Source organism: Lottia gigantea, assembly GCF_000327385.1.
Source record: "Lottia gigantea unplaced genomic scaffold LOTGIsca_26, whole genome shotgun sequence".
In the NCBI taxonomy this organism is placed as follows: Eukaryota; Metazoa; Mollusca; class Gastropoda; family Lottiidae; genus Lottia; species Lottia gigantea.
The window spans coordinates 302,015-322,868 of record NW_008708797.1 but is presented as its reverse complement, the minus strand read 5'-3'; the positions used below and the strand labels follow the sequence as shown (position 1 = coordinate 322,868).

The following is a 20,854-nucleotide window of genomic DNA, read 5'->3' as shown; positions in this document are numbered from 1 at the left end:
TCGTTACTTTAAGGACTAAAAATCAAATGTTGATTTTCAAGGGAGATCATCCAAAAACATTTTTGGATTTCTTGTATTTGGGAATTTTTTTTATTGATATACCAAAAACTTTTGTTATCTTTATAAAGCTGAATAATTATTGAGTTCATTAGAGACATTATCAGATATATTGTATGATGTCAATTTAATAAGAACAAATGCTTGTTACTCAAGCACAAATATCATAGGCTCTGGATCCTACCCAAATATTGTTTCAACAGATGGAAAGGCATTCCAGAATATTTATTATTTAATGGCATGGATTTTAAAAGTAACTAATATTGAAAGTTAATATATTGTAGTTATGAGTTAAGTTCAGCTACTAGTGAAACATTAACAAGAGAATTAACAGCTATACAAGAATTGTATGATATAGAACCAGATAATAAATGTAAGTTATATATTACCACAGTTTCCAATCCATTTTAGATGGTGATACAGTTGGCATAGAAATATGTTGCTGAAGAGTAAATATCAATAGATACAAATACCAAAAAAAAACATAATTATGTTTCAACTCTTAAAATGGAGTATCTAATAGATCTAGTCTAGATGAGGTATTCTTTGTTGCCTTGTTAACATTTTTTACACAGTTATCGTTGTTCATGTACTTGAAGTATGGTTTTCGAACATCTACTTACTGTAATGGAAGGACACTGGATATATAGGTTTGCTGCTATTCTCCAATGTCTTAGTTCATTTGAAAGTTTATGTGTAATGTATATTGTATTTTCTAGGGGTAATTTTAACAATTATGTCACTAATGAAGTCACTAGATTCTATACAATATGAAGAAGAAATATTAAAACATGTTATAAGATTACAAGAATTAGACCCTAAAAGAAAGAATTATTATCAAGACCTTCGTAAGTTATCTTATATGTTATGTTATATTGGGAATGGAAAATAAGTTTCAGGAGATCAATTTGGGATTTTGGAAAATTGTGAAACAAATGTTCTTGTCTTCCAACTGTGGCAAATAACCTGCATAATTATATTGGTGTGCATGTACTGTCATGCTCAGTGATGAACAATAAAATGCAGATTATTCCTCAAAGTTCTGATATTTTTTTATGCTTGATTGTTACATTTCTTGCAGGTTCAAAAGTATTAGTTGAAAATGTTTTAGAAAAGTTGGAACCAAACCATACCAGTCTGGACTTTTCTAATAAAGGTCTTTCAGTATTATATCACACAGAGTTATTGCCCTTAGTTAAAGAATTAGATCTCCATGGTAACCAGTTGAGATGTGTTAATAATATAGAGCATCTACAATGTGTAGAAAAACTAGTTGTAGATAATAATAATATCTGTGATATTACTGGTATAGATTGTTTACCCAATCTTCAACACCTTTCATTGAAAAAGAACTGTATCCTTTTGAATATACTGACAAAATCATTTATAGATAAGTGGACGAAGGAAAATATCGTTTAATAACACGGTTGCAAGGGGTGTTAAAAGTTCGAACTTTCCTAAGGCTCATTTGGTTAATGTATTACTCATTTTCTTTGTTCCATCAGTTTTTCAGTTTGAATCTGACATGTGAATACTTATCATTTACGTTACAAATTCTTTAACATATTTCTAGCTATTAAAAGTCTTGAATCACTCAAACAGCTACAGAAATGTAGAAGTTTACAGTATCTGGATATTCAAGAGAATCCTATTTGTGTAGACTCGGTTCATCTAGACACATTAAAAAAACTTTTACCAAATGTTAAGATCATGTGTCAATGATTACAGTTTTTCAACTAGATGTTATTTATTCATCAGTCACAAAGTAGTGCTGATTTCATTTTTATTGCGAGAAAATATGAAATTTGAAAATTCAATCTTCATAGTTTACTACATTAAAGATGGTAACTTTGTCGTTGCTGAAAAATGCCTGGTCAATGTCACGGCAAGATTCAAGTTTCAAATTGGTATTAGATGATTTATGTGCTACATGAAAGCATATATAATTATATAAAATATTAAAACATCAGTAATAAAAGATATGAAAAGCATTTTTCAGTTTTGTTTAAGAACTCACTTATAGTAATATTTGATATTTATAGCTTAGCTTATATTAAACATAGAATTAGGTCAATGATATTATGTCAGAAAGTATACTATTGGTGTAAAAGAAATAACATTTAAATGACCTGTTTGGAATGCAGATTATCTAGCAGTCTTATTCTACCTAATTCAAAATGGACTGATTTATTCTTTAGATGAAGATGAGAATTGTCAAGTACATTTGTAAATATTGTGGACAGCAACATATACTCTCACAAAAAGAAAGCAGATTGTAACATTTGGATTAAGGTTAATTCTGACTAATTCAGATTAATTGAATATAAAACAAATATCAAACTTCTGTATATCTATATTATTACAATACAGTTAAATATAAGGAACTTTGACAACACACAATATAAAATAATCTTGCCTGGCTCTCAATAGCTATTTTTGAGGTTATCAATGGTGTAGGATCAGAAACAATAAGGTTTTGATCAATTTCTATTTAATTGCATGATGGATTTTTAGTAGGTAAAAAACTATTACATGATAAATGTGTGCTGTGAACAAATATAAAAATGATCAGTGAAATAGGTTTAAAACTCCTACATCACCAAGACTTGTTTTTGACCCTGAGCTGGCAAATTAACATCAAAATACCTATCAGCTGCCAGATAAGAGTCAGACATTTTCAGATTAAAAACATAATGCCCATGTAGATGCATAACAATAACAACATTGGAACCATTCATAATTTTAAAATTGTATAAATTGTGCCATCTAATCAAACATTTGAAATTACCAATTATGACAATCAGCATATTATCTTATTAATATTAAAACCACAATATGACTAGACTATTTATATTTGGTTCAATGACCATTGGCCAGTATTCTCATGAGTTGTCTTTCCTGTTGTAAAAAGCTCAACTCTGCCACAAAATCTTTCAGATGTCTTCATCAGTTTTTATGTTGAAAGAAGAATTAGATAAGGAATAATCTAGGTTATTGTGACAGTAAAATACAGCTGATGTCTTGTTAATAGAAATTCAGAAATCCCTCCAAGCCCTATTTAAATTCAATATCAATTTTCACTTATGAGGTGTATTTGAAATTATTAGTAAGTACTATTCAATATCAGTTTTCACTCAAGTCTTCTTTGAAATTTTCTGTACTGAATATTCAATTCAATATCAATTTCCACTCATGAGTTGTCTTTCATTTTTTAAGTAGAATTAGACTAGGAATAATCTAAAACACTGTAAGGAGGTAGGTTTTTGATGCCTCCACAAAAACTATAAATTCCCTCCAAGCACTAAATAAATTCACTTTCGCTCATGAGTTGTCTTTGAAATTATTAGTAGAGGACTATTTAATATCAGCTTTCATGTTAGTAGAATTAGATAAGGAATAATCTAGAGCACTGTAAGGAACCAAGCTATTAACACCTCCACAAAAATCTTTTAAATGTCTTGTCACATAATTTTTTTGTGAAAAACTTTTGCCACAGTTAGGACAGTCATACTTGACTTGGTAGTGTTTTTCTTTGATATGTCTCTGTATACTGGCTGAATGGAGGAGAACTTTATCACAATAACTACATCTATATTTTAATATACCATCTTCATCTCGAAACTGTTGTACATTCTGAAAGTATACAAATACCATACCATTGTTATAAATTATATCACTATTCACTATACATTCATTCAAACAAAACTTGAATTAGAGCAGTCTATTTTGATTTGAGGTATAACAATTAAAAGTAAACAGTGGTTTTCAACCGTTTTCTTTCTATTACCCTTTTCAGAATCCTCGATCAACTGCATAACCTCCATTGCCAATATAAACCATTACTATTTTGTGATTTCTCTGAGGTTTTCCCTGCAAAGTCTTTTCATACAAGAATATAGCCTGACTAATTAAAACAACTAAAATTATAATAAAAAATTTGGAGCCCTGAGGTAGTTATCCCACGTTTGAAAACCCCTGCACTATAACTACAGGTGTTACGAAGTATCTTTCGCAGAGGCCCTTAGATATTATTTACATCTTTCACAAGAGTGACATCAAAATGCAGTTGCAGCATGTCTATAACTAAAGATACCACTGACATCTATAGAAGCCATAAATGGACCTGATAAACCTTACAATCCTTTTAAGATTCAAGTTTTAATGTACATGTAATATAAGTTGTATGATATGATTAAATGTGAAACATGTATTGTTAGAGTTTGAAAATGTCTATATGTGTATATGTGTAAAAATGACAATTTTCAATTCTGTATGGATATTTTAGGACCTTTTCGGAATACAATTACAATATATCTAAATGGTAAAATCGACTGTTCACACACCTATTAGAATTGAACAGGTGTAAATGGATATGATTTAGTCAATGGTATATCATCATCATTTGTACCAGGTCCATTACACAGTGTATGATGCTCTGCCATTGCTTTTGTGTGTGAAAATATCTGACCACATTTAGGACATGTTGATCTATAAGCTCTATGTTTAGCTGAAACGTGCCGACTCAAACTTGGTTGGTGACGAAAAATTTTACCACAAAATATGCATGGAAAAAACCTCTCATTTAACTCTGACACCTATAAGTAGAAAAAATAAGTGTCAATTTTCAGTTTAGCAAATCAGAAAAAATTTGAAATACCGTATATTGCCTTTTTTTGCACATAATTACATACCGGTACTTGGAATATGTAACTTAAAAATTAGATATCTAAAATTAAAATAAAGTTAAACAACGTATCCATTTAGAATCACTATAGATACAGTTAAACTGAATTTTGGGCAATAACATGCATATTTTTGTGGTTTTGGAGAATTCCCAGATCAATCAACATTTAACACTAAACAAATTCACAACATATTCTAAAATTTGGAAGCTAAAGGATGGCAAGCAATGAACTTTTTATCATATATAGCTGAATAGGTTCTCTTTATTCAAACATTTTGGAAAAGTGATTACTGAACTAAAAGACACTTTTCCAAACCTGGGGGACAACTTTGAGGTTTAGATTCAAATTGAGCAGCTCTGAAAGCATGTCTCCTATAGAGCATCAGAGAGGGTTCTCCAACAACAACATTATGAAAGAAAGTAATGATTTGGCGCATTTTGACACATATTTTGGTGCAAAAACATATAAAAACTATATTTTTCAATTTGTGAAAAATCAAGTGGGCGTACAATTTGCCCCCTGTACCCCAACTGATGCTGCCACTGATTCCATCATAAAGAACCACATTTTGAAATCATGTTTTATTTACATTTTTATTATGTAGTATATTATATCATGTTGTGTATTATACAAACTACAATACACCAATTTCACCATAATCATTTTCAAATATTATCATACCAGAGAAATCAGTATAAAAAAAATACTATGTATATTATAATATATTCTCAGTCCATTATCCAATTAACCTGTTTTTAAATGTGCATAATGTACAGTACTAGCACATTGATTGGTTGATGTAACTGCACTTATATTATTGACCAATCAGATATATAGAAGTTAACACATGTACCTATAATTATATAGGATTTTTGAACAGTTATTGTTTTCCAATCAAAGTTTTAACATACCAATTTATGATTCAGAACAAATAATAAATTCCTTACTCCTCCAAAGCTGTTCAAAAACCAATGCTCAAATATGTAAGTAAAAAATGCATTGAACTCATTAACCATAAAGAGAACAAAAATAAACAACACCAAGAGGCTATCCATAAACATACACAAGAGTACAAGTTTGAAAATTCAAAAACCTAAAGTCTTTTAAATTGGTCATGGTCTTTTCGACCAAAAAATAATTGTCTCACTTAAAACTCATTAATCTATGATAGGCACTGGTTAACCACCAACATAAATCACTCAAAAACTTTCATTCCTGTTCAAGCCACCTTTGTTTCTGTCTAAAGATACCAGATAATGTCCAATATGAAATATCAACACCATAGACATCTTTAGCATACTTCATAACATCTGAGTAACTCAAATCAGGGTTAGATTCTTTATACAAACATAACTCTTTTTTCAGTGTTGATGAAAATGTCTGTCTTGATCTAGTTCTAAATGACGTCTGATCCACCTGAAAATACATATAGACATATATTTCAGGGGAACATTGTCAAATGTTAACATGAAACTAGATAATAACAAACATATCATAAGTCTGCCTATTGTCTACCCCCTGGTTGCCTTTTTGGGGCAGTAGTAACCCTGTGGTCAATAAGTTTTGGTGGACTCTGTCAACAATTTGTTACATAGGCCGAGTCTGCCTGAACTAAAAATTTTAAATCTTTCCAAATATATCTGGGTTTGATGGATTCTAGGTAAATAAAAATGTTTAAAATCTCCACACCAAGTTTTTCTTAACCTACTCCAGCTAAGCACTGTCAAAATAGCTTTTATAGGCAGATGTTTCAGATGGCAGATCTTTTAGTCAACTGGTTCAACAAATAATCAAATAATAAACAATGATAACAAATCTGGTCGTAAGGTTCTTGTCTAAAAGGTCCTTGGTTAAAACCTCTTGGCACGATCTTTCTTAGTCGATCTCTACCCATTTACAACTGACAAACTACACTTAGTATAATGGGCAAAGATAAGTTGTTCACATTCACAAGTCTTTAAAATGCTGAATGAGATTAGAACCCACAACTGTCATTTCTGTGAAGTAATCATGCAAATGAAGTCAAGATTCTAATTCTCTATTCTGCTGTGCTACAAACCATCGTAAAGCTGTTACCTTATATAATTGACCATGGCTTTGCCTTTGATAAATGGCATATGGGCAATCACTGCACGCAATGAGAGAAATTCAATTGCATTAAAAGCCTAAACTGTACATGCATCAAGACACATTCAAGGCTTCAGTTTTTACCCAATCCAAACTTTTTTCATATCATCCACTAACATCACGGTTCACACATTCCTTTTTCAGTGCTGCTCTAAGCAATACCCACAAACATCTGATAAGGATGAAATGAAAGGAGTTTTACTCTAATAGGGGTGAATCAAAACTACACCGTTGTTGAATCAATGGCAGTTTTATGTGGTCTTAATGATCCTAGTCATAGACATTTTAATACAAGTAAATCACAACATAATCATAGAGTAATTTTACATTTCATATTCTGTGCCTGTCCTTCAGGAATACTCATCCATTTTTCTTTCTTTCTTAAAATATTGTTTAGAGTTCCATACAACATATTGGTTCCAAATTTCTGATTGAAATGATCTACAACATCAGTACGGCTAAGATGTGGATTATCCTCAAGATAACGACAAATATATTTCTTTCTTGCTACACTATATGCTTGTCTTGTTGGGTTATTATGAAATATCGTCTCAATGGCACTGGATATCTGTGAAAGAAACAGAAAAAAAATGAAAATAATTTTTTTTAACTTTCACAGAAATCCAGTAGTCATTGTAGCAATGTAGCAAAATATTTATAAGTTTTAAACACTAAAATATATAAATATCATAGGGACTGTAAAGAGGTTTTCTAAATTTTTTATGTGTATCGTATGTGTATTGTATGAAATACGCTAATTGTTTACTTCAAAATCAAAACCATGCATTGATAAAGCCCTAAAATCTAATCTTTTATACACTTATTTTCTTCTCTCAGTAACACATTCTATCTTTTATTTAAACGAGTCTTGAAAGTTCCAAAAAAGCTTGGATCTTCTGGAATGTTCAACCATTTATCTTTTTCCCTTAAAATGGCTGCCAATGTTGGTTTTACTATTTCAATATTGTATTCTGTCTTCAAATGTTCTATAATTTCATCATACGTAGCACTAGGGTTGGCTTCTTTATATTGACACATTTTCTTTTTCATGCAAACACTATAGGATTTTCTAGTTGGACCAAAAAGTGATGACAACTGTAAGATAGACAAAAAGCACAAAATCAAAACTATTCATACTCTTTTTTTAATTTCTTTGGTGTGAACAGAACTTTTTAATTGACAAGTAAAAACCTCTTGACAACTCAAACCAATCAAAACTAAAATGCACAAAGCAAAATTGTGTATTTGTTTTAGCTACTTGTGTTTTTAATAGAATAGTACATACATTTGGCACAAACATTGGCAACGCAAGACTGGAGGTAAATATAGGTGGCAGACCGACTTGAAAGAGGGTCAACTGTCTAGGCTTAATTCAAAATGAAGTGTTATAGCTACAAGTCTCTTATGGAACGTCTAAGAGGGTTCTCCCAAGAAAATTTTCGAAAAATTGGATTGATTCAGAGCATTCAACCACATATTTTGGGGAAAAACGTATAAAAATATCATATTTTTAACTTTGTCAACTAAATGGGGGTACAAACGGGAATGCAAACCAATTTCCTAGGGGGGCAAATGCCCTGCCCTGTACCCCAACTGTGTTTCCTTAAATCTCAATCAAAGAGGACATTCAACCATGCAAATGATAATATTATGATCTTAGGTAAAAGTTTGTCCAAACTCAATTAACAAAACTGACTCCTGCATGTAGTAGAGAAAGTGAAGTAACAACCAGAAAACATTACATCTAGATCTGTATGTTTAAATTATTTCATCCGTGCTTGAAATAGTATTTGTAGTAGGTTATGAATTATAGTATTATATTTGTATAGACCATGCACATAGGTGTAATCATATGCATTTTATTGTGAAAATTTCATAAAAATAGAATGGCTTGCTTCAAAAGAAATATGTTCAAATAGGCATTTTGGACTTTTTATCATTCAATTGAACCGCAAATACAGCAAAATCAACAGATCTAATAAATTCAATAATTATAGAAAGAAATTAAACCCCCTTGTAGAAAATATATCTAAGACAAGCTGAGAGAACAGTATACCTACTCTTTAGTTATTGTCAATTCTGACTTGAGATTGTCTGTCATTTCATTAAGATCAAAAAAATATCTCAAAAGCCTGTTATTTGTCATGATATGTCTTTAAGTCCGTAACTTATAACATACAAAATAAACAACCCAAAGGCAATTTTGAACTGAAAATTCCAGTGTGCAAAATCAATTTTCCAAAAAAAATTTGTATGCTTGAGCAAAATTGCAATTCTAAGCAACATTAGTTCGACAGTATATTTGATAGTTTTTGAGAAATTCAAAATAAGTAAACTACATGCAATTCATTTGAAGATACTGGTAGGTAGATGTATTTGAGGTTCACAAATTTATAATCTGTAAATATGTACATTTTAACTCTTAATAAACATGTATGTCTTATTCTTTCAGCTTGTCATTAGCAAATAAAAACAATTGACTTACACTGAGTGGTTCTGGCTGGACTTGAAATGGTGTTCCTCCTAAAAATATCAACAAAATATCTATCAATTTTCAGGAAAGTTTGATTTCACAGGAGATAACTTTATCATGTAACCAAAAATAATATGGTTTTTTTGTCTGTGGTTCCTGTAGTTCCAGAAAAACTTCACCATCAGATTTGACATCACTATTCCAAAATCCAATCACAAAAATTGTACAGAAACACAGATGTTTTACCAGAATGGAATGATACAAATAAAATTTGTATGTGGTCCTGCTATAAAATTAAAGACTGGAAATCAACCCCTTACCTCCTGTTACCTACTTGAATCAACATCAGAAGAATGTAATGATGATCCAAGAAGCACCAACAAAGTAAAATATAATGATGAACCCACCTGAATCACAATCATAAGAAAAATGTAATGATGAAACCCTCTGAAGTACCATCAAAAGAATGTAATGATAAACCTACCTAAATCACAATCAGAAATAATCGAAGGATAAACTTACCTGAATCACCATCAGAAATAGAATGTAATGACAAACCTACCTGAATCACCATCAGAAATAGAATGTAATGATAAACCTTCCTGAATCATCATCAGAATAAGAATATACTTGTGAATGCTCTTGAATCACCATCAGGAGTATATAAGAGACGAAACTAAATCAATTACCACCATTAGTACAATGTAATTATGAACCTTCCTCAATCAAGATCAGAAGTGAAATGTAATGATGTAACCAGGCGAACATAGTGATGAACCTTGCTGAGCCACTGTCAGAATTAGAATGTAATGATGAAACTACCTGAATCACCATCATGAGTAAATTGTAATGATGAGGCTACTTGAATCACCATCATAAGAAGAATGTAATGAAAAAAAACTACCTGAATCACCATCATGAGAAGAATGTAATGATGAACCTACCTGAATCACCATCATGAGTAGAATGTAAAGATGAAGAAGGTGTAGATATTTGGGGTAGATTAAATGGTATATTATCCTCATTTGGATGAACTGCTACAGGATATACACCTAACTTTTTATCTCTTATACCAGATATAAACTCATTACTTAGTTCTTCTATTGATCCTGAAGTAATGATTCCATGACACATCAAATAAACAAAATTGCTAGTGAGTGTTTTCACACAATAACAATAATTTTATTATTGTTGTATAAGCAGGTTCTGAGAGCCATTGACTGCCAAATCCAAAATATGAAGTCTGATGCCACAGTCAATGACATGAAAACTAAGCCTCTCAATCCTTACTGTCCAGGGTGATAAGTTGGTCAAAATATTTCCACCAAATAACATAATATATATAATGGCTTCGTTTATATACCAACCTTGTGATGATTGATTGTGATCATAATAAGACCAATCACTTTCATCTTCTTTATCAACCTCTTGTGGTTCACTTTTAATATTTGATAAATTTAACATGGGAGATTCACTTGATGTTTCAGACACTCTCAATCTTTTTTTCCCACAGTTTTCATGTCGTAATATTGGTGATAAAATATCCTGACTTGGTCGTTTATAAACTTGTTGATGTATTGGAGCTGGACGAGGACTTCTGTGACCAGAAAATGAACTTTGAAAATCTGCTTCTCTTTCAGATCTTTGAGGTTTCTGGTGTTTCCTTGGTTCCTGAGATTCTTGCGGTCTCTGATCTTTTGATTCACAGCTGTTATTGTTGGTACTATCTTTTGATTTCTTTTTTAGTTTAGGCTCGGAATGATAACTGTTACTAACAAACATTGTAGAAGAATTGTCATTTTTACATACTTTTTCATTAACAATATAATCTATATTAGTCTGACTGTCAACATTTAGATATAAATGTCCTATAACTTGTATAGAATTATTAAAGTTCACATGACCATGACATAAAACTTGTAGATTTTTAACTAATGAGTTTATGAACTTATTTGCTTCTTCAATATCCATGGTTGACACTACTTTCTGAAATATAAATTACTAAAAAGTTTAGAGAAAATAATCTTAGAAATGAGTAATTTTATAACATAACAGACTAACTTTCCAAATGCATGACAGAGTGATTATTGAATGTGCCAAATATTACACCAAGGGAAAGGGAGATTAAAATTTTGGTCTTTACATTATTTTATTTCATTTAAAAAATAATCAGACAATCAGTGGGAAATAGTAACCAATGCAGAAGACTTTCTAGAAATACAGAGGTGGGCTACTGAGTTTAGTGGGCAACAAGTCTACAACAGAATTATGGATCAGCCTGATGGACGAATGATCCTATCAAAGTATCCATTCCAACCAAATCAAGGCAAGCCAATAATTGAAAAAAGTTTGGATAGATAAAAGGAAATAAAAGCCGAATGAAACTAAGCTTATCTAACTTGCTAATCAAGGAGTGCAAATTTAACTTATGCTTTAACCTACATTAATAACTGAACTGAAGTGCACACAAATAACAGTGCTTAAGCTGAAAAATATTAACAACAATGCTGCTTTGCTTTGTAGATTATCACTTATAAGATTTTTACTACCAGACATAAATATCTACGACCGAAATGGCTGGATGATCAAATCATAACGCGCACCTGCTGGAGTAATCATTTTTATAATGGGTTTTTAATCCTTAAAAGTGGACATGAGGATTGAAAACATTTACAATCTGAAAGATAAAGCTAATTTAAATGTAAAATTCAACGCATTTATATCTAAAATTTTATATTTCTGTACCTCTCTTTATTATGAAAAAATTGATTGATGTATTACAATTATTTGCCCCTGCGTAAGTGACGTCATCAATAACTGGGCTTCTGACATCAGATGAAGTAGGTAATGCAAATGAAAAAGTGGAAATAGATTATCTACCTATGGATTAAGTTGTTAAAATATTCGTCTTAAATCTGAAAGGTAATCTAAAGATATAATGTTAATATTCTATGAACACAAAAAGAAATAATATTCACAGTATCGTCTGTCGTAATGCTTCTAAAATTTTAGAATGTGTGTCAATAGTTCTACAACTCTTCATCATAGTCCATAACGTACTAAGACAACGGTTAATTTTGATAAGATATAGAGCTGAAAAAAATTTTACTCTATCGTGGAAAACTAGCGGTAGTAGACATGAGTAAAGGGGGTTCTAATCAATATGTTTACTGCTGACAGTTCCACTTGAAAGGATACAGAGTTATGTCAAAATCACATTTTAATCCAATAAATCTAGACAATATGATACTAGTATGTGCAAAAAATTTCCACATCAACTGATTTTCATTCCATTCAAAAGAGCTAAAATGTTATTGACTATTTTATGATCTTAAACTGTATTTAACATCTACATCTGACATATATTTCAGAAAGTAGTGTCAACCATGGATATTGAAGAAGCAAATAAGTTCATTAACTCATTAGTTAAAAATCTACAAGTTTTATGTCATGGTCATGTGAACTTTAATAATTCCATACAAGTTATAGGACATTTATATCTAAATGTTGACAGTCAGACTAATATAGATTATATTGTTAATGAAAAAGTGTGTAAAAATGACAATTCTTCCACAATGTTTGTTAGTAACAGTTATCATTCTGAGCCTAAAGCAAAAGTGAATAAAATTCCAGAAACCCAACAAGCCCCTGATAAATCAAATGATTTGACTTCAGGACATTTCAATATGGCTAACCAAAGAAGCACCTCACATCCTCAGCATAACCTAAATCAAACAAATGACACATTTGGACCAAACAGAAAGAAAAGAATAAGACCTGAAAAGCAGTATATCATTCATCCTCCTAAAATATTTAAACCCACAGTTACTGAAGTTTCACCATTACGACAACCAAGTGTACGAAGTCCTCAAAGTGATTTTGTTGACAATGACAGGAACTTATTTCATAAATCAAATCAACCAAGTACCTCTGCAACTAACTCTTCATATAATACTGAGAGTGTCTCACAGTCAAGGATACATAATTCTGAGCCTGATGAGGAAGAAAATAAACCATTCCAAGTGATACCCTCAATAGATTTAGAGATAGATTTATCTAGAGTGAAAGCAGAACCTGTTGATCGGGGTGAAGATGATGGATCAACTAATTTTACCTCAGGTGTGGGTAGGTGTCTCATAGTACTTAACAGGTGCTGATTATTACATGCACACATGAAATGTAATGTAACATATATTGTCTTCAATGTTCATTGGCCTCTCCCTTCATACACTATTTCTTGCAAACAAAGAAAGACCTTCTTGAGATTTTTTAACAAGACTTTGTGAAATAGAGAACACCATCGAAAAATTAAATATAATTCAATTTCTTTTTTAATAGGTACATCTGAAGCAAGCACCCCTAATAATGATAATAATTGTGATAATAGTGTACTGGCTGATGATATGTGTAGTGACGATTATTTAATAGGACTTCGTGATAAAACATTAGGACTATATCCTACATCATTGCAGCAATCCAGTGATCTAGCTTCTTCTTCATCATTTAACTTATCTTCTTCTTCTACAGCAGGTATTGTTATACTCTTTTTAAATCACTGATCTTTTCTCCAGTACCAGTACAGGTATACGAAAAAGAAATGACAAAAGTTAGAAATGAAATTCAAATGAGTCCATTCCATCTATCATAATTGATTTATATTGCAATATTACTTTAGAATTATGAAAATCTGAGTAAATCAAAAGAGACAAAAAGGTTTTCTAGTCTTGGTTTGTTATCTGGGGACATAGATTGTTTCCATTTGCACTGTTTCACTTTTCAAACCCAAAACAAACCTAAGTAGACTATCAGCTAAAGAAAAGAACCATTTAAGCTTAACAGTATGGTTGTGTCATTAAGTATGACTAAGTTTATCTGGATTGTAGATATTATAGGGGTCTTAAATCAGAGTTGTGAAAATAGGAACTACAAGTTTCAACCTTAAATAGTCCCCAAATTCCCTCTAAATTCTGATGATATTGACTCCTTAAGAAAATAACAGACAGTAAAGTCCACTTAAAAGTTCATAGAAAATTATAAACTTATATAAGTGATTTTTGCATTTCAGTTGGTTCATCTTCATTTTATAATTCTAAAAATAGTCCTGTCACGGTAGGTATATTTTGATAACATTGTAGAGGAAGTACTACAGATCTGTTTGTATGGAAAATCCCAGTGTGTTATCATTCTAAAACTCAATGAATACTGAAATTTGAAAAACTCAAGAAAAATTCATTTAATTGTGAGAATTTGAAAAATATGTTTAAAAAGTCATGAAGTTAATATTATGTTGACCAAGAAAAAGAAACAGCTATCTTTACTAAACAGATCTGTAGTATAGACTGCTGACAAATCATATACACTGAAATAAATGTTACAATCCCTTATGATTTTATCGTAAATAACAAATTTTAAAAAAATATGCCTTTACCCACAAAATACAACATTAGACTAAATTTAATCTGAATGAAAAACTGTACTTACACTCTATGGGTGAAATCACTTCTTCGGTAATGTTACACATTAAGGACATAGAGTTACATAGTTTCTGCTATTACATAAACAATGAACTAACAGATCAAAATCTTCTCTTACATACGAAAATATGAGATTATTTTTATATGATTTGTTGGAAGTTTTATTTGTAACTTGTGTTATGAATTAGGAATGTATTTTTTCCTGCTTACATCTTTTTAGAGTGTAATATACAACTATGCTATTCTATGCTATTACATAATACAATTTGGAAATCTGCATGGCTTTTTTCAAGGTATTGCCAAACATAATTCTTTGTTCTTTTAGACTCTATATAGGATATGATATGGTTGGCACTATGAATTTTAAATTTTGATTATCAAATTTCATAATCAACTAAATGTCAAAGTTACATTTTTTTTTTGTATTCATATTAATATTATACTTAACTCAAAAATAACCCAGGAAGTTAAGAATTTGGATATGCTTTTTATTTAGTAGTATTATATTTATTATTATACAGAAGATTTCTAAATTACAATATTGTGATTATTAACTGATCATTGATTGTAGGCTTTTGTCTTGTCCCATGCTTGGGTCTTACAGTTTAAGACATAACCTTTTTAACTATATTTTATTTGGATGATGACTGCTTATACCAACCAGTTGTGTCCTGCTAATTTACAATTACATCATAGTCACAAACTTATCTTTCTGAGAACAACACCTCATAAAGATGATTGTAAAAAGAAGTCTTTGTTTTATTTTGTGCATCAAGCACACTTACAGAATCTATTGGCATGTTCTTATAACTTCTAAATTGAATGTAATAAAATGCAATAGTCTAATGGACATAAATATATCAATTTACACCAGTTACATGTTTTAAGTACTCTGACAGTTCAAGTTCAAACATGTATACTTAAAACAATTTAATCCTTAAAATATATACCTTCTTGTGGTTTGATATGCTCAAGAACTATTGGTTCAATAATTCTGAAATGCAATTGACAACTGACAAATCATGCTAGAAATTTTTAAGATCAAAAGTTGTATGAATGTCTATTGTTGGGGTTTGACTGAATTTCCAAGAGAATTTAATTGATTATTTGGTGTTTTAGAATAGTTTATGGTAAAACTGTGAGGTATTGATAGTAAATGGAGAAATAGTGTTAGTGATATTGTTTCATTAGAATGGATGAAAATATCTTCCTATGAAGGGTTTCTGATAGAATAAAGCCCTTTTCTTAGGTCAAAGTTGTTTCTTTTTTACTTTTTCGGTTTATTGAGGTGTATTATATTTTGATTTGTTTCATTTACCTTTGTCTCTATGTGATACATGAGTACATTTTAAGTTTTGACAGATGAATTTGATGAATAATAATATCGAATTTATAGAGTTAAGCTTTCACAGTATCTTGGCTTACTTTGGTTAAGTATTTTGACTTCATTTTCACTATAAAAGCTACTAGATATATCTAGATACTGGAAAGTTTTCAATTCTAAATTTGTTTTCCTTTTTTTCTCATTATCAGATGATGTCAGCAGAACAAATTGAGAAAATAATGGGAAATTCAAAGAAAAAGACTGTTATAAGTGTCAAGATGAAACAAGATATTTGTAGAATTAAAGATAACTGTCCCCAAATTACTCAGAGTGGAATTATAAAAATTGTTCAGAAAAAATATGGTATTGTTATAGGACAATCTACTGTAGCTACGATACTACAATCTAAAGATAGGTGGATGTCTTTATTTGATGATAGTTATTAATACCACTCGGCTCTCAATAAGTTTAAAGGTGGTTTTAAAACATGAAGTATCAGAAAAGATAACATCATATTTGTACCTTCAACTATTTATAACTTTCAATGCGATATTACTTGATAAGGGAAACTTCACAGGCTGACTGGATAGTGTTGATAGAATGCAGGTTATGTCTATAAATATATATTATATCTTAGTCTGATGAAGCAATTGGTGAAACTTTTTGAAATATTTGTTGCTATGATGTTTTTTTTTTTTAAACTAGAGCATCTAGTGTTATTTTGAAGTTATCCAGTTCTTTGACAGCTTGACAGGAAACAGTGGCGGAGACATAGGGGACAGCCACCCCTCCTTGCCAAACCTCATAACAAGGTTAGAAATTCAGGCAATCTCAGATATTTTGCCCCCTCTCAGACGTTTACCTGGCTCTGCCACTAATCGGAAAACATTCATACAACGCAGTCAGTTATCTCATTGTATAAAGTAGTTTTTGAAAAATGTTTTGTTTCGTTTTTATATTGATTAGACAGCAATATATGTAACAAAAAGGTATAATTTGTTTACTGAATGCAAGGATATTTTAGTGATATTACTTAGCTTGTAAGCAACGCCTTTTGGCATCTTCACAATGTCATGCTACTTCAAAATTGGTCTTATACCTTGATTACCAACTTTCTTGTATCACAGAAGTTTGTAAATGCAACGATTTAGTGGGATTGTACATTAGCAACTACAGTCAATCATAGTTCTTGACAGAAAGTCTGTAAACAATATACCATTACATTTACAGTCTGTAATGCTATGATTGGCTTTATTGGCTGGCATACAATCCAATCAGATTGCTTCATTCTGCAGTACAAGACACGTGGCTATTTCAGTTGAGGTATAAGACAAAGTTTGCAATACCTTGACCATTGTAAAGATGCTTTTTTGGTTGTTTATTAATCTTACTAAACAAATTGTTTTTATCAAAAGACGGTGATTGATGGAAAGAAGTACATAATGTATACACACTTTATATTTGTCCATGAATCATCTTTTTGTGCCATGATTTTCTCTTTTTTATTTGTCAAATACTAGATATATTTTAAGAAATGCAATATTTTCAGTTTTAGACTAATATAAATTTTAAATGTTTTTTCTTAAGTCTGTTGTTTTTTTTTCGCTTTCAAGTAGTGATGATTTGATATTGTCTGAAAGAGATTTTTTAACTAGATGCCATTACTTTACATTACAAAGAAAAAAACGGAAGTGTTTGTGTTCTGACCTAAAAAATAGGTGACAATCTGCAAGTTGTGGGACTAAAAATTTGAAAGGACTTAGTTCTTGTTCCTGTCTTTGTGCTCAGCTCATGGATTCATAACATCTCTCCATAATCAAAAATTGTCTCTTGGTCACACTATTGGATGTTGCTGTAATTTGCTATTTTTCATATGATAAAGAGAATCCTAAAGGCATCAAAGCAAAAGTTGCTCATTAGCATACTAATAACACTCTAACCTTTAAATATTAAACCAAACAAATCTAAAAACCAGATTTGACAAAAAGTTCATTAGTAGTGTTGGTCCTTTCTACATTTAGATCTTGGTCAACTATATGTTCTTTCTAGAAATCTGGGCTCATTTAATTGAAAATTATTTTGCTGCACATCCATTAAATCATTTCCCAATTTAGAAGATCTAAAATCCAAATTGAAAATATGATTCGACTTTTGGTGTTCATTGAGGAAAACGCTTTGAGAACTCTCCATGTAGAGTGGATTTCGATGCTTTATAAATACGACTATTATTTTATTATTATTATTAAAGTTTCTTGAAAGTCTATGCCTTGCTCAATAAGCATTAATCCATGTTAAAAGTATAAGCCAACTAACTTGGTTAAAATATTCATGCTGCTATTCTGGGGTGTTTGGGTTTTATAGTCAGTAGTCAATATTTTTTTGAAAAAAAATCTCTTTTCCAAAAATTTACGAAGGAATTTTCTTTCATTGTAGGCATGGAAAACAATGGGTCCAAAATGTCCAAAGAACCAGTGTCCTTATTGTGGCGTGTATCATTCTAATGTAGTGCAGCATGTTAAAGAAAGACATCTTGCTAAAAGGGAACAATGTCCCACTTGTCATACTACATTTACACGCAGAACCTCTTTAATAAGGCATCTGAATCATTCATGCAAATCTTTACAATACACTCTGGATACTATAAAATAATCTGAAATAGTTCGTTTTTAGAATTAGCATAGCAGAATTGTTGCAACAATGTTATTCCAAATCCAAATCAGATCACATGGCTGTGTATGGATACTCTACAATAGAAGGCATTTTAGACAAACAATTATACACATATAACTTGACATCATCCAAATTCATATAATGTTTTATTAGTGAGAATTGGAGATGAAATGGCTCAAATGGAGCTCTATTAGCTGGTAGAACATGTATTTAAACGACTATTTAACTAAGATTCTTTATTATTTTCATTTATACACCACTTTTTTGTTGATTGTTGAATATTGTTATAGACTTGGTTGTTACATTCCTTATTAAATTGTTTGTTTACAATGTAGAAACTTTTTCTTTCATGTAAGTCTGGGACAAACTGGAACATAAGTTGCTATATATCATAGTAAATGTGCATTGTTGGTATCCAGCTGGTATCATATGTGCTACAGGATGAGACAGACTCAGGAACTGAAAAGTTAATCTTAACTGATATTTTGAAAAATCTAAAAAGATTTAATTAAGCTTACATTCCTCCTTTTTTTTTCTTCTATATGCTCAATTCATTTCAATATGTATCATAATTTTTTGGCTCTGCAGAATGTGGTAGATGATATGAAAATTGAAGCAGGACCAGTGGAGTGGTTTGTCCCTACTAAACGAGGTGGTCGATTTCTATGTTATGATGGTTATATGTATCGAGTTAATAAGAAGACAGAGAATATGAAAACTATGACATGTCGGATTAATTGGCGATGTACAACCAAATGTTGTTCAAGTTATGTTACAACTATTGATGATGTTGTTTGTTTTGATAGTTTACAAGTTCATAATCATCCTCCTAACCTTTATATTTAGGTCTTCAGGTCAGTTTCTTTCATATTGTCATTCTGTCTTATTATTTGAAATTAATCTAGAGACTCTTTTAGACTGGTTTTAATCTACTACATCTTGTACAGTACTCTCAGATGGTTATTCTTGAAATAGTTCAGTTGATTTAATTGTTGCATACTTGTTCTTGTTCTTGATTTTGTTGTTTTCAAGTCTGTACAGCTGAATTCAGTTTGAATATTCTAAAGATGGTTTGTTTTACTTGTGATGTTAAGTTGAAGTAGTCTCTAATAGAATAGATTTGTCAAAGAGGATACAGAAACAATCGTGGATGTCATTTAGTTACTAATTATTTTTCTTTGCTATTAGTTTGTTTTGTTTATTTTTTACAAGTTATGATGTGATGTTGTTGATACTATTTTAAGTGGAGTTTTTTCTGTTTTCTCAATTCTCACCCTGGTTTTCATCTATATTTTGTAGGTGAATTCACCATTAAAAGCAAGTGAGAAGAAAGTGCCATGCCCAATCTGTGGAATGTTCCTCTTACAGCGAAGAAGTCTAAAAAGACATTTTGTGGCTAAGCATTTAAATGAAAGAGTGTCTTGTGAATTTTGTGGCAAAAAGTTTACCCAGACTTGTAATTTACATAGACATATGAAAAACTCTTGTCCTATACTCCTTACAAGTACTGAGCAATCAGAACAAGCTTACAAACTACAATAAAAGTAAACTCTATTGTTTTATACTATGTAGGGCACAATCTTGTTGATAGAACTCATTACAGGACTGGCCAAGGTCATGAAGTCAAAATATTGTTCAAGTTAAATATTGAGAAAAATACATACAGGTTGATATCATTGCTAAGATGACAATTTAAAGTTTACATTTTGATTCAACCACAAGATTTATTGTATAAGATATATCCATTACCACAGGTCATAAAAGTTTTTTTTTGATTTTTCAACTCATGTATTCCTTGTCATTGATGCAAGTCAGAAAGAGCTAATATGGATGTGTTTAGTTGTGGAATGTTGAGTGAGTAAAAATACCTTGTGTGATAGATTGAGCACTAGCAACAATGCTTGGAGTTTTGAAGATAAAAAGTATAAAACATGTTGCATTTTTAAAGGGCATTCTGCTTTTTTTTAATTGGTTTTTGTGGTTTGGAGTGTGAAATACATCAAATTACATGCTAACATATAGAGGGCAATGCCCTTTTCTTTTC

General features: G+C 30.8%; 5 protein-coding genes across 5 annotated transcripts; 3 read left to right on the top strand and 2 right to left on the bottom strand.

Annotated features, from left to right (window-relative positions):
- Positions 1 to 3,504: 3,504 nt before the first annotated feature.
- On the bottom strand, positions 3,505 to 4,637 carry LOTGIDRAFT_76581 (hypothetical protein; the record flags this gene model as incomplete). The annotated part of the gene is made up of 2 exons (XM_009055897.1): positions 3,505 to 3,671; positions 4,478 to 4,637. Coding segments are annotated over 2 exons (327 nt in total), but the record flags the coding sequence as incomplete, so codon positions are not given.
- Positions 4,638 to 7,179: 2,542 nt separating this feature from the next.
- On the bottom strand, positions 7,180 to 11,313 carry LOTGIDRAFT_160734 (hypothetical protein; the record flags this gene model as incomplete). The annotated part of the gene is made up of 5 exons (XM_009055937.1): positions 7,180 to 7,437; positions 7,824 to 7,964; positions 9,355 to 9,392; positions 10,287 to 10,451; positions 10,710 to 11,313. 5 exons carry the CDS (start codon positions 11,311 to 11,313, stop codon positions 7,180 to 7,182), a joined length of 1,206 nt encoding a protein of 401 aa, XP_009054185.1.
- A 1,415-nt stretch (positions 11,314 to 12,728) lies between these two features.
- On the top strand, positions 12,729 to 16,586 carry LOTGIDRAFT_160733 (hypothetical protein; the record flags this gene model as incomplete). Its single annotated transcript, XM_009055936.1, has 4 exons — positions 12,729 to 13,467; positions 13,681 to 13,872; positions 14,408 to 14,451; positions 16,350 to 16,586. 4 exons carry the CDS (start codon positions 12,729 to 12,731, stop codon positions 16,584 to 16,586), a joined length of 1,212 nt encoding a protein of 403 aa, XP_009054184.1.
- Positions 16,587 to 18,585: 1,999 nt separating this feature from the next.
- LOTGIDRAFT_117303 (hypothetical protein) lies at positions 18,586 to 18,789 on the top strand (the record flags this gene model as incomplete). The annotated part of the gene is made up of 1 exon (XM_009055935.1): positions 18,586 to 18,789. The coding sequence occupies one exon, from the start codon at positions 18,586 to 18,588 to the stop codon at positions 18,787 to 18,789; it is 204 nt and encodes a 67-aa protein (XP_009054183.1).
- Positions 18,790 to 19,371: 582 nt separating this feature from the next.
- On the top strand, positions 19,372 to 20,352 carry LOTGIDRAFT_160732 (hypothetical protein; the record flags this gene model as incomplete). Its single annotated transcript, XM_009055934.1, has 2 exons — positions 19,372 to 19,623; positions 20,110 to 20,352. 2 exons carry the CDS (start codon positions 19,372 to 19,374, stop codon positions 20,350 to 20,352), a joined length of 495 nt encoding a protein of 164 aa, XP_009054182.1.
- Between the last annotated feature and the right edge of the window lie 502 nt (positions 20,353 to 20,854).